Source organism: Vigna angularis, chromosome 5 (genome assembly GCF_016808095.1).
Source record: "Vigna angularis cultivar LongXiaoDou No.4 chromosome 5, ASM1680809v1, whole genome shotgun sequence".
In the NCBI taxonomy this organism is placed as follows: domain Eukaryota; kingdom Viridiplantae; phylum Streptophyta; class Magnoliopsida; order Fabales; family Fabaceae; genus Vigna; species Vigna angularis.
In genome coordinates, this window is record NC_068974.1 from 17,427,202 (window position 1) to 17,441,374 (window position 14,173).

Here is a 14,173-nt window from a genome sequence, read left to right on the forward strand (position 1 = left end):
TGGTTTGGAATCTGCTTTCTTTAGAAGGAATTTCAATGCAGCATGATCTGTATAAACAATTACCTTGGATCCAAGTATGTATGATCTAAATTTATCCAAGGCAAATACAACAGCTAGTAATTCCTTCTCAGTTGTGGTATAGTTTGCCTGTGCAGTGTCCAATGTCCTGGAAGCATAGTATATCACATGTGGTAGCTTCCCATTTCTTTGTGCAAGTACCGCTCCTACTGCAAAGTTTGATGCATCACACATCAACTTGAATGGCAATGTCCAATCAGGTGGTTGGATGATGGGAGTGGTAGTGAGTGCCTTTTTCAAGGAATCAAAAGCGGCTTTGCACTTCCCTCCAAAGTCAAATGGTACATCCTTCTTAAGTTATTTGGAGAGAGGATTAGCTATCTTGCTAAAGTCCTGTATAAACCTCCTGTAAAACCCTGCATGACCAAGAAAAGATCAAACCTCTCGTACAGAAGAGGGGTAAGGCAATTGTGAAATAACATCAATTTTAGCAGGACCTACAGATATACCATTCCTGGAAACAACATGACCCAAAACTATACCTTGTTCCACCATAAAATGACATTTTTCAAAATTCAAAACAAGGTTAGTTTCCTCACATCTCTGCAAAACTCTTGCAAGATTAGCCAAAAAATTATCAAAAGATGAACCATACACACTAAAATCATCTATGAAAACCTCAATACAATGCTCCAATAAGTCTGTAAAAATACTCTGCATACATCACTGAAATGTACCAAGAGCATTGCATAAACCAAATGGCATTTTCCGATAAGCATATGTACCAAAAGGACAAGTGAAGGTAGTCTTATGTTGGTCCTCCGAGGCTATACAAATTTGAAAATACCCGGAGAATCCATCTAGAAAACAATAATGTGACTTACCTACCAAACGGTCTAGCATCTGATCCATGAATGGCAAAGGAAAGTGGTCCTTTCGAGTGACTTGGTTCAATCTCCTATAGTCAATACAAACCCTCCAGCTATTCTGAATACGAGTAGGAATCAATTCCTCCTTCTCGTTTTTAACCACTGTGATTCCAGATTTCTTGGGAACCACATGTACAGGGCTCACCCAAGTGCTGTCAGAAATGGGATATATAATACCTGCTTGTAGCAACTTGGTTACCTCTTTCTTGACAACCTCCATCAGTTGAGGATTCACTCTTCTTTGAGGTTGTCTCACTGGTTTAGCATCCTCCTCCAAAAGTATTCTATGCATGCAAAAAGAAGGGTTAATACCAGGAATATCTGCTAAAGTCCAGCCTATTGCTTTCTTGTGGTCTTTGATAACCTGTAATAGTTGTTTTTCCTGCTGATCAATAAGCAATGCAGATATAATAACAGGGAGTTTCCCATCCCTTTCAAGATAAGTATATTTCAAATGGGATGGTAAAGGTTTCAACTCCAAAACGGGTGGTTGTACCACAGATGGCAGAATTTTACTGCCTAAGGTAATCTCAGCCACCTCAACATCACACTCGGACGCCACAGAGGTATCATCTATTGACACTGTGTCCTCAATATCACCTGTTTTACAATTTTCTTCGTCGTCCAAAATCAGGCACGACATGTTTGAAAAAGAAAAGTCCAAAGATGGAGAAAAAGTTGAAAAATGTCCAAGAAACTAATAGAAAAATTATTTACAATTTCACTTAATAAATCAATACAAAATAGAGAATGCTCTTCAATTGGGTGCTTCATGGCTTCCAATACATTAAAATGCACCTTCTCATCACCTATCTCCATGGTCAGTGTTCCTGCATGCACATCTATCTTGGTTTGTGCTGTCATCATGAAAGGTCTTCCCAAGATAATAGTTGATGACTTGATTCCATCTTCATCCTTCATATCCAAGATGTAGAAATCAACACGAAAAATTAGCTTGTCTACTTGGACAAGGACATCCTCAAGCACACCTGCAGGGTTAACTGTGCTACGGTTGGCCAGTTGAATGAACACACCAGTAGTCTTAAGAGGTCCCAGAGATAGAGAAGTAAACACTGATAAAGGCATTACATTAATGGAAGCCCCTAAATCTAGCATGGCATTGTCAAACTTTAAATTTCCAATAGTACAAGGGACAGAAAACATACCTGGATCTTTGCATTTTTGTGGTAGTTCAATGTGTTTCTTAACCAAGCTTGACACATTTCTTCCCAAATTCACAATCTCATTATCCCTAATACGCCTTTTATTTGTGCAAAGTTCTTTCAAAAACTTGGCGTACTTGGGGATTTGTTTAACAACATCAAGCAAAGGAATGTTGATCTCTACCTTCTCGAAAGTATTTAAAATCTCTTGGTCTAATTCCTCCATTTTTTTGTTTCTCGGTTTTAACCGATTTGGATATGGAGGAGGTAGAGAATGAGATGAAGAAGAATTTTTAGAAGAGTTAGAAGATACTAACCTAGATTTTTCAATGGTAGATTCAGGTGTTGGCTCACTTGATCCTCCATTGTCATCAATTTGTGCTTCTTCTTTCTCTTTATCTTCATCCTCTAGGGCTCCTTCAGGGCCTTCTACCTGCTTACCCGTTCTTAAAGTAATAGCATTTACATTTCTCGGGTTGATCACTGTTTGTGCAAGCAGTTTATTTGATTCCTTAGCCTCTAAGTTATCCACCCTCTGAGTCAACTCTGCAATTGATTTCTTTATTTTTGAATTTTGCTCAACTATTGTTTTTATGAAATCTTGCATTGACATTTCAAGCTGAGATTGCTGCCTTTGTTGAGGTGGAACATAAGGTTGTCTGTTCTGTTGATATCTATTAGAGGACGAATCATGATAATTCTGGTATGGTCTATTTCCTCCAATCATGTTTGCAGCAAAAGCTTGAGATGGGTTTTCCACAGTGGTCTCCACCAAGCTAGGACATTTATCAGTATAATGGTTAGTTGAAATGCAAATTCCACACTTCTTAACAATTTGTGGAGTTGAGGTTTTAAACAAACTTGCAATCTCGTCGAGTTTGCTTTCTAGCTTATTCAATCTTTCATCTATCCTCTTTCCATCAACTGCACCATTATCAATTTCATGCACTCCCTTCAACAAAGTCACTGAATTTTCTCTTGTGCCATACTGTTGATTGTCTACTGCCTTTCGTTCTATTAGATCTATACCATCTTCTAGTGACCTGTCTAAGAAAGATCCTCCGCTTGCAGCATCTGCCCATGACCTATCAGTAGGACTTAAGCCTTCATAAAAGCTTAGAATAAAATCTTCCATTTGGAGTTGAAGGCATGAAGAACATAGTTTCTTGAATCTTTCCCAATATTCACTAAGATTCTCTCTATCTCTCTATTTTATGTCTTGAATTTCTCTACTGATAGCTAATAATCTGGATGCAGGAAAATACTTCTCAAGAAAGAGTCTTTCAATAGTTTCCCAATTTGTAATCTGTGCAGAGAGATAATACCACCAATCTTGAGCTGCACCTTGAAGAGTAAAAGGAAAAGCTCTCATTTTAAGGCTCTTTATTGTGATCCTGGGAGATCTAAAGTTTTCACACAACATGTGAAATTGTCTCAAGTGCTTGTGTGGATTCTCCCTTGATAACCCATTGAACTTTGGTAAGGCATTTAACAGGTCAGGTCTCAGCTCCCACTCCTCATTAGGATATTCAATGTTACTTCGGATAGTTGTATTGTGGGAGGTGGCTAATTGTCTGATGGTTCTTTGTGCCATATTGTTTGGGTTAGGATCAGGTAAAGGATTGGATGGTATGTTTGTGATTGGAGATAATGAAGGTGGAATGACTTCAGATGTAGGAAGTGTTCCCTCAGTAGAACACCCAAATTTCAATCTTCTTTGCAGCTTACGCAAATTCCTTTCAACTTCCGGGTTAATTTGATAAAATTCTCCCAAGTTAGCTCTGGTCATGCACTACGCAATCTGCTGGAAGTTGTTCCTCTGTTACTTCTCTTTTTCATTTTTTCTTGCTTTAGATAAAGATTTCAAATAAGAGATAAGAGAGACTTGTTGGGTCCACTCCCAAGAAAGAGAGGTGCGTCACAATGGACAACTTAAGTATCAACTCTTTCCTAGCCAGCGTGTATTCAAACTAGCCTCAAGTATTTCTCAAGAGAAATTCTTAATAAAAATAAGAACAAAGATTTTTTTTTTAAACCAAAAATGACTAAAGACTACAAAATAACTCAAATTAAATTAAATGTATGCGCGTTAAATAAAAAAATAAAGGTAAAAATTAAAAAAATTAAAAAAAAATAAAAAATAAAAGAAAAATCAAAATAAGAATCAAAATATTTAAAATACTAACCGTATTCCCCGACAATAGTGCCAAATTTGATAAGCTATCGTTGAAGTTATCAAATTAATACTACTTTTCAAGGCAACTTCACTATTGCCAAGTAGTATTCAAGAAGGTATATAGGGCTAAAGTAACCCTGAGTCGTCTCCCAACGAACACATAATTGCTTTTGAATATCTGACTCTTACGAATGCTATGCAATGCTTATGGATAAAGGTAATGTTTGGAGAATGTTTAAAGAACAAATAAGAAACTTAAAAACAGTTACGATGAAATAAGCTAATTCCACTACTTTTCCAAGATAGATTCATCATTGGTTATCCACGGATAATTGTTCAATTGATTATTATTTAAGTTTCAAATTAATTAAAGTACATTCTTAATTAATTCGAGGGCGATCATGCATTTAACCAAAGTAAATTCTCAATCAAATGCAAAACCTTTCTAGATTATTCAAAATAAATTCAACCAAAGTACATTCTCAATTAAATTCTATTGTGTTTAATCATGTCTATTCTTAAATCTCCTAACCAAGTTAAAAGCTAATCAATCAAAGTAAATTCTCAATTGATTATAGTTGAAATTATTACTAATCAACCAAAGTACATTCTCAATTGATAGTAAAAACCATTTAATCATATGAAAGTTCATAAATTCAATCAAAGTAAATTCTCAATTAAACCTAGAAACCCTAGAACTCATATAATCAATATGCATGTAGATTCAAACACATTACGATGCAAAAATCTTTACTTTAAACAAGATAGAGAGATAAAAGACATAGAGAGAACAATTTAAATCAATAATCAAAGTAAATAATTGCATTAACTGAACGTAACCTCAGAATCCGTCATGGAATTACAGCAGAATAGCCCTAGATGCTTAGCTCTCCATGAATGGAGTTGAATACAAGATGAAAGAAAAATGAGAGGAGTATCACAGAATGAATGAATTCAGTGAAGTCCCCTAGGTCTCTTTATATAGGCTTGATTGGGCTTGGACTCTGAATATTCAGTTGATAGAATCTTTTATCTTATATCTTCCAAATAACTAAAAGATTTAAATAATTATAACATTATTTGGAAGATATTTTCTGTTGATATTCCTAAATTAAATTAATTCAACAACTGAATTTTATTTTTTTTATCTTTTCTAACTTTCCAAAATTGCACAAATACCCTAAAATTTCCTCTATCTGCACTTTAGCCCCTTCAGAATTCCTAAAATTGTAAGAAAACCCCTTAGTTGACCAATTTTGACCAGAGAGGGCGTGGCCAATGAGGGGTCGACACGTGTTAGGCTCCTCCCTACCCAAAATTAGGGTTCAGAATTCGGGAAAGGGCTTCCCCCTACGTTCACGCTTTCGCCGCTGTGGAGAAGAATGTCGGCGCTGATGGAGGATTGCTCTATGCGCGATTTGCGATTGCTGGGTTCTTCTTTGCAGGTCTGGTTTTTGTGCAGGTTCGAGAATGAGGCATGACGTCCATGGAGTTTGGATGAGAAGATGAAGATGGTTGTGCCGAGCTTGCGTCAATGGAGGAGAGGCGCGATGAAGGTGGATGATGCGGCGAGGAAGAAAAGAGCGTGTGCTTTTGGGTTTAACGTGGTAGTCCGGTTGCGGATGGCACAGCGGAACTCGTGGTAGAGTGGTGGCTAGGATCCGCGGTTTCTGTGGAGATGCGAAGATGAACTCGCGAAGAGGATGAGGATGGTGACCTCTCGCGGATGGCGGATTTGCAATGAAGAAGGAGATGACGACGAGGGAGAAACTGCCATGGTTCAAGCACTGTGGTGGCCGGATTAAAGGGTTTCGAAAGCGGCGACCATTTCGCGAATGAAGGAGGAGCTCGCGGGTTTGATGGCGGCGACCTTGGCGGTTGACAGTGGTTGTTGTGCGACGGTGCTGGCGATGAGGTGGTCGTGGTGGCGCCATTGGAATTGAGGTGCGAGTGCTATCCGGTGACGGAGCGGCGCGGCGGGAAGGTGGTGACGGCTAGGGTTTTGTTGGAGAAGGTGGAAGATGATGCTCATGGGTTAGGGCTGAGGTGGCGAAACCTGATTGGCTCACTAATTAGTGCAAGGATAAGTGACATGGCATCATCTGGACGGTTTGATATGTTAGTGGAGGGATTTGGACACGTGGCAACATCTGATAAAATCTGGCTTAATTAGTGGTAGGAGAGGTATGGGTAGGAAATTTTAGGAGGTGTATTCAGAATAGGGTTACTGTTGGGCTTAGTATTTGGGTCTGGTTAAGAGGAGAGGGGTGTATATAGGGAAATTGGGAGGTGCAAGGGTAAAAGTTGTCTGTTTGGCCCATCTGTACATTATTTTCCAAATAAAACCTGATTTTGGGCCTTGAATTGCCATTTGGACCAGTAAAACTTATATTCTCAGCTGCACAAATAAACATTAGAATATCCAAGAATAATTTATGCGCTAAAACTTACTTTTTACGTCTCTTTATTTCCCAAACCCAATAATTCCAATCATCACAAATTCACTTAAAATCAACCATTTAAATACAATTATCCCATCAAAATTTTAATTTCCAAACATAAATGTGGGCATAAATATGCACTCATCAGTGAGGCGCACGAACCTCGTAACTTGATGGTGAGGCACACGATCCTCGTAAAATTAAATGAAGAGGCGCACGAACCTCATAACTTGATGGTGAGGCCCACGAACCTTGTAAATTTTTTTTCCTTTTTTTTTATTTAAGAACTCCCAACTTTTCGACTGATGTACTAGTGGAGTCGACTTCCATTGAATTCGTGAATTCTCGTTGGAGTTGGCGATGCCTGATGTGTTATGCTTTTTCCTTTGAACCCCTATGATGATGCATGCATGACGTTGAATGCATGAATGTATGGGTGAAAATTCAGTTTAGCCCAAATCTGGTATTATATTTCCTGTTTTTTTTTAAATTCACGACATCCCTTAAGGACAAGCTCGCACCCTGTGAATGTGCCTGTGATGCTTATTATTTTCGGGAAGGTAAATCGAAAGTGAAAAGCGACCTTACGAAGAAAAATAATTATTGAATAAAACATAATACAATGATGTGAATTCCACCTTAAAATCATTCCCTATCATGGAATCATCATGCATAGAATGTTTTGACTACGTCAGAATTAACCGGCAAAGGTAACTCCTCCCCATCCATTCTTGTGAGAATAAGTGCCCCACCATCAAATACTTTCTTTAACACATACGGGCCCTCATAATTTGGAGTCCACTTGCCCCTGTGATCCTTTTGTATTGGCAAAATCTTTTTTAGGACCAGTTCGCCTTCTTGGAGTTCCCTAGGACGTACCTTCTTGTTGAATGCTTTTTTCATTCTTTGTTGGTATAATTGTCCTTGGCATGCTGAGGTCAACCGCTTCTCCTCTATGAGATTGAGTTGATCAAACTGGGTTTAAACCCAATCGGCTTCTTCTAAACGGGTTTCCATTAACACTCGTAAGGATGGGATTTCTACCTCGAAGGGTAGTATTGCTTCCATTCCGTACAACTCTTAAACTCTTCGCACAACTCTTTCATCATTTGATTGTTCAGGTTTCTGGCATTATCAGTGATAATCTTGTCAGGGAGCCCGTATCGGCAAATTAAATCTCTTTTTATGAATTTTGTCACTACCTTTCTAGTGACATTAGCATAGGAGGCAGCTTCTACCTATTTGGTGAAATAGTCAATTACGACCAGTACAAAGCGATGTCCATTTGTTGCTTTGGGTTCTATAGCCCCGATGACATCTATTCCCCACATTGAAAATGGCCAAGGTGCCGTTAAAACATTTAGGTTTACGGGTGGTGCATTGATATTATCTGCATACTTTTGTCATGTCTCACATTTTCTTACATGCGCACAACAATCTCGTTCCATGGTTAACCAAAAGTAACCCGCTCTCAGAATCTTTCTAGCCATTGAGTGCCCATTCATGTGTGTTCCGAATGTGCCTTCATGAACCTCTTCCAAAATTGACTCAGCCTCCTTTGCTTCCACACACCTGAGGAGTACCATGTCATGGTTTCTTTTGTACAAAACATCCCCATTTAAGATAAAGTTTGCCGCCAACCTCCTCAGTGTCCACTTATCATTTTCAGATGCCCCTTCTGGGTACCCCTGAGTCTTTAGATAGTTCTTAATATCGTAATACCAAGGCTTCCCATCTGGCTCTACATCTATGGAATGACAATACGCTGGCTCTACATGGCTCTTCATTTTGATCATTGGTACTTCCATATCTCGATTAATCTCAAACATTGATGATAAGGTAGCCAAGGCATCTGCCAATTGATTGTCATCTCGCGGTATGTGATGAAACGTGATGGAGTCAAAGTCCTCATTCAACTTACTGATGTAGGCTTGATAGGGGACTAGCTTTCCATCCCTGGTCTCCCATTCCCCCCTTCAGTTGGTTGATGACTAGGGCTGAATCCCCATATACACTCAAAATCTTTATCTTATATTAAATTGCTGCTTTAATGCCCATAACACAAGCCTCGTATTCGGGGATATTGTTGGTGCAGTTGAAGCACAACCTAGAGGTCATGGGTGTGTATTGATTCTCTGGGGATATAAGTACTGCTCCTATTTTGTGTCCTTTTACATTGGAAGCCCCATCAAACAGTAATGTCCAGGATTTTTCACTTCGGCCTTCCTCAACTTTTCCGAACAAAGCCATGATATCTTCATCAGGAAAGTTGGGTTGCATCGGTTGATAATCTCTAATAGGTTGTTGGGCCAAATAATTAGCTAGAGCACTACCCTTGACAGGTTTTTGAGTGACGTATACGATATCATATTCTGACAAAAGCATTTGCCACCACGCATTTCTTCCTGTGAGAGCAGGCTTTTCGAAAATATATTTAATAGGATTCATTTTAGATATCAACCAAGTAGAATGATTTAGCATGTATTGTCTTAGGCGATGAGCAGTCCATGCCAATGCGCAACAAGTTCGCTCTAACGGTGAATATCGTCGTTCGCAGTCTGTGAATCTCTTTCTCAAATAGTATATAGCATGTTCTTTTTTTCCGGCTGTGTCGTGTTGACCCAACACACAACCCATTGATTCATCCAATAATATTAAGTAAAGAATGAGTGGCCTTCCCGACTCGGGCGGTCTCAATACAGGAGTGTCCTGTAGATACCGCTTGACTTTGTCGAAAGCGGTCTGACAATCCTCATTCCACTTTACGGGTTGATTTTTACGTAACAACTTGAACATGGGTTCACAGGTGGCTGCTAATTGAGAGATGAACCTAGCAATGTAATTTAGCCGACCCAAAAAACCTCGTACCTCCTTTTCTATGTTAGGGGATGGCATTTCCATTATTGCTTGTATCTTGTCAGGGTCCACTTCTATCCCCTTTTGACTGACCACAAAACCCAACAACTTTTCGGACTTTACACCAAATGTGCACTTAGCTGGGTTAAGTTTGAGTTTGAATTTTCTTAGTCTTTCAAACAATTTTTTCAGATTGAGAATGTGTTCCTCTTCTCATTCAGATTTGGCAATCATGTCATCCACATAAACTTCTATTTCCTTATGCATCATATCATGGAAAAGCGCCACCATCGCCCTCTAATAAGTTGCCCCAGCATTCTTGAGTCCGAAAGGCATCACCTTATAACAGAAGGTTCCCCATAACGTGATGAAAGTAGTCTTTTCCATATCCTCCGGGGCCATTTTAATCTGGTTATATCCCGAAAAGCCATCCATAAATTAAAATAAAGAGAACTTAACTATGTTATCTACTAATGTGTCAATATGTGGTAATGGGAAATTGTCCTTTGGACTTGCGCGGTTCAAATCACGGTAGTCAACACACATTTGAACTTTACCATCCTTCTTTGGTACCGGCACGATATTTGCCACCCATTGAGGGTACCTTGATACCGCTAGGAATCCGGCATCGAATTTCTTTCGTATTTCATCTTTGATCTTTAGGGATATTTCTGGTTTCATTCTCCTTAGTTTTTGTTTGACCGGTGGACATTCTGGCTTGAGTGGCATCCTATGTTGGACTATGTCTGTATCCAAACCAGGCATATCATCGTACGACCAAGCGAACAGTCCCTAAATTCCTTTAACAGAGCACATAACTCTTCCTTCACTTCTTTTTTCATGCCCGTGCCGATTTTGACCTCTCTTCTCTCGCTATCTTCTCCTACATTAAATATTTCAACTTCTTCTTGATGGGGTTTTAATTCCCTGGAGTCTTGCTCAACTAATCTCATTAATTCTAGGGAGGGTTCCGGCTCAATTTCATAATCATCTTCCATGTTATTGATAGGGTGCTCGAAATTAGGGGTATCAACATTATGGTTTTCAAAACATTCATTGTCACATCTGCATTATTTGATTTTAAAGAAATTTTGTCTTTTAGGACAAAAAATAAACACGAAACAATAAAAAAAAGAAAACAAACTTAATTTAACGTTAAACTGAATGCAAAAGAATTGAGGCTATTTAAAAACTATTACATTTCAACAAGCATCACGGGCAAATTCTACGTCCTCTAGTTCTTGAGCTGTGTTTCTGAGGTGCAAAGCCATACAAATGCGGAGCCTTCATCCTCATTCCCGATTTTTGCTATTAGGTTGGTGTTAATCCACCCGGAGCTTCGGAAACTCTCCCTGATATCACAAATGTGGATCTTCCCTATTAGTGGATCTCTTCCTTCTATGCGAGCTAGGCTTCGTTCTTTCTTTTCCTTCCTTACTCTCCTTTTGTCATCTCTGGTGGGCTTGTACCCCAGGCCATATCTATTCTTATTCTCCACAAGTTCTAGCAGGAGGGTTCATCCTTGCCCGTATTTTCCAAGACCTTTTCCGTGCTTCAAACCCTCTTTTAGCATGACCTTAGCTGTCATAAGAGAGGCACAAGACAGGTACGGATTTACTGGCATTGATTCTATATAGGTATTTCCAATGATCTCCAATGATTGAAACGCGGTCTCGAGAGCCTCCTCTGCTGCCTCGATATAGCGAGTAGACAAGGGCCCTCTTACAAGGAAGTCTTCTTCTCCTGAGACTATGATTAGCTGATTATCCATGACATACTTTAGTTTTTGATGTAATGTAGAGGGCACCACTCCCGTCGAATGGATCCAAGGGCGACCTAACAAGAAACTATAGGTTGGGTGAATGTCCATGACCTGAAAGGTTATCTGGAAAACACATGGACCAACTTGTACTGGCAAATCTATCTCTCCCATAACATCCCTCTTGGTCCCATCAAAAGCTCTTACGATCATAGTACTTGGCTTCAAGTGAATCACATCATATGGTAATTTCTCCAGTGTTACCTTAGGCATTACATTCCAAGAGGAACCATTATCAATTAAAACACATGCTATGGTATGATCCAAGCATTTTACAAAGATATGAAGGGCTTTATTGTGCCCTCTTCCCTCAGCAGGTATTTCTTCATCAGTGAAGGTGAGGTAATCATTAGTAGTAATGTTGTTAACAATCCCCTCGAACCGGTCCAAGGAAATATTCTGCTCTACATGAGCCCCATCGAGTACTTTCATTAACAACTTTCTATGCGAGGTTGAATGCATGAGTAGTTCCAAGAGGGAGATCCTTGCTGGCATGCGTTTCAGTTGATCCGCCACTTTATATTCACTTTGTTGTATAAATTTCAAGAATTCACATGCCTCTTCACCGAAAATTTCTTTAACATTCTTATTTGATGGCCTGATCTTTTCTTTTGAAAGTTCCACATCTTCCTTTGTCCAAAGCGACGGTGGAGAGATTCGTCCACTTTTCCTCATCCTGCCAATGCTTGATATATTTTCAATGATTGGCTCATCGCATTCCTCCTCAATCACATGTGTGTCATATTTCCATGGGACAGTCTTATCACTTCTATAGGCTGATAAAAGTTGAAAAACTGTTATTTTCATGCTTAAAATTGATACTAAAAGCAAGCTTTATCCTTAGAAACTAGATAAAATCATGCTTTTATTCATATTTTCAGAAATAAGAGAGTTGGACAGGTTTATGCTTGATTTCAGTGTTTTTGTGCAGGTTTTAAGGTGAATCTGGTGAAAGAAGTGAAGAAGAAGAGAGATGGAATTAGAAAAGACATCAAAAAGTGCAAAAGGAGAAGTCGCAACAACCGCTCAGCGGCAGTTTACCGCTGAGCGGCACTCAAGAAGTCACGTTGGATCCGCTGAGGGGCAAAATGGCCGCTGAGGGGCGCACTTACCGCTGAGCGGCACTATTTTTGGGCTTGGGCCTAATTTTCTGTAATTTACGAATAGTATATAAGCTTTAGGTTGTCCTAGGGTTTGTATCTTTGGCTGTGACGAAGCAAATACTCTCTCTTCCACCCCTTTGAAGGAGGATCTTGGATGCTCAGGCTACCACCTCACCTTTTTAGGGTTTTATCTTTCATTCTTCCATTATTGTTCATCTAGTTTCACCATGAATATGGTGAACTAAACCTTGTATGTTTGTTGGGGAATCAATGTAATCTTTTGAAGCTCTCATATATGGAATTTGTGCTTGCATCTTAATCTAAGACCTATGCTTTCTTTCATCATTAGTTAGGGTTTTTCCTCTTTGCTCAAAGCTTGCTTTGTTTAACTCATTTAATGCATGATTATTGGTTTTGTCGATACGGAAATGTACGGGGAAGTCTAGATCCGGGGAATTTCTCCCAATAAGTATATTGGTTGCCTTAAGCTCCTGTGCTAAATAAACTAATTATTAGGGATGCTAGGAATCGTATGAACTCGTAATTAGGGAGAAGCCTTCTTTTAAAGGTAATTTAGAGAGTGGCATTAACAATGATGAATTGAATGTTGAATTCCTAAAATATATGAGAGTGGATAAGATGAAATTGATAAACCCCAACAACATACTCATCCATATATTCCATTGAAAGTATCTGTATTTTGTTTTAGTCATTGATCACCCTCATGCATACATGTTTATTTTCGTCTTTTGCATATAAAATCCAATTATTTCGTTCTTAAGTCTTAGCTAATCAACAAATCACATAACTAAACTAGGTCATGAGTCCTTTGGGAAAACGATACTTGGTCTTAACGAGTTTTATTACTTGAACGATTCGGTCATACTTGCCGATTGTAAAACAAGTTTGTGACATCATATTTTGGTGTTCATAAATTTGTCCATCATAGGCAAAAGGGGAAGGTGTCTGGATAACGACAGAGGTCCTTCCTTGTGTCATGAGTATAGGAGGGGTTCTAGTGAAACGAATCACTAATGGTTCTCGTAAAGTCATATTGGACTCTCCACCAGTTTGTGCAAATACTTCTCCTTCTTTATCCTCATAGCATATTTGTATGCAGCTTTTGTCAATCAGATCCTGGAAAATACTTCTAAATTCATTAATGACATGTTCAGTTCTTGGATGAATTCCATATGCCTCTCCGAGAGCGTTTTTGCCCCTTAGCAAACCCAATTGTAACACCTTTTAAAAAATGATCTTTTTGGAGCTTTGAATTTCACTTACATTCCTTACTAGCTTGTGTCGTCCAACCTCGATGGCATTTGTTGAAGCATTTTCATGCTCGGCAAGGGGGTTGACCTCAATACTAGGTTTGTCTTCGTGGAACTTCAACCATCCTGCATCAATTAGCGATTGTACTTTGAACTTAAGACCCATACACCTTTCAGTCGAATGGCCAATGCTTCCCCCATGAAAATTGCATCTTGCATTTGGATCATAATTATGAGGGTATGGAGGTTGTAAAGGTTTCATGGGACGAATACTGGCCATGTCTTTCTTTAAGAGATGAGGTAACAATTCTGTGTACGTCATAGGAATGGGAGTGAAATTCTTCTCTAGTTCCCTCCTATGATGAGTGTTCTGACCAACATTCCGATTAGGACCCAT

General features: G+C 39.1%; 1 protein-coding gene across 1 annotated transcript; it reads right to left on the reverse strand.

Moving 5' to 3' along the window:
- Positions 1-11,099: 11,099 nt before the first annotated feature.
- On the reverse strand, positions 11,100-14,173 carry LOC108339201 (uncharacterized). The gene is made up of 3 exons (XM_052878159.1): positions 13,790-14,173; positions 13,531-13,642; positions 11,100-12,178 (listed from the first exon to the last, which is right to left on the reverse strand). The coding sequence occupies exons 1-3, from the start codon at positions 14,171-14,173 to the stop codon at positions 11,100-11,102; spliced, it is 1,575 nt and encodes a 524-aa protein (XP_052734119.1).

Excerpts from the sequence above, each read along its gene's own strand:
- LOC108339201 (XM_052878159.1), bottom strand. The coding sequence starts at position 14,173 with ATGGGTCCTAATCGGAATGTTGGTCAGAACACTCATCATAGGAGGGAA. Across the intron at positions 13,643-13,789 it reads GACACAAGCTAGTAAGGAAT|GATCTGATTGACAAAAGCTG; the intron begins GTAAGTGAAATT and ends AGTATTTTCCAG. Across the intron at positions 12,179-13,530 it reads ACGAGAACCATTAGTGATTC|CCTATAGAAGTGATAAGACT; the intron begins GTTTCACTAGAA and ends AACTTTTATCAG.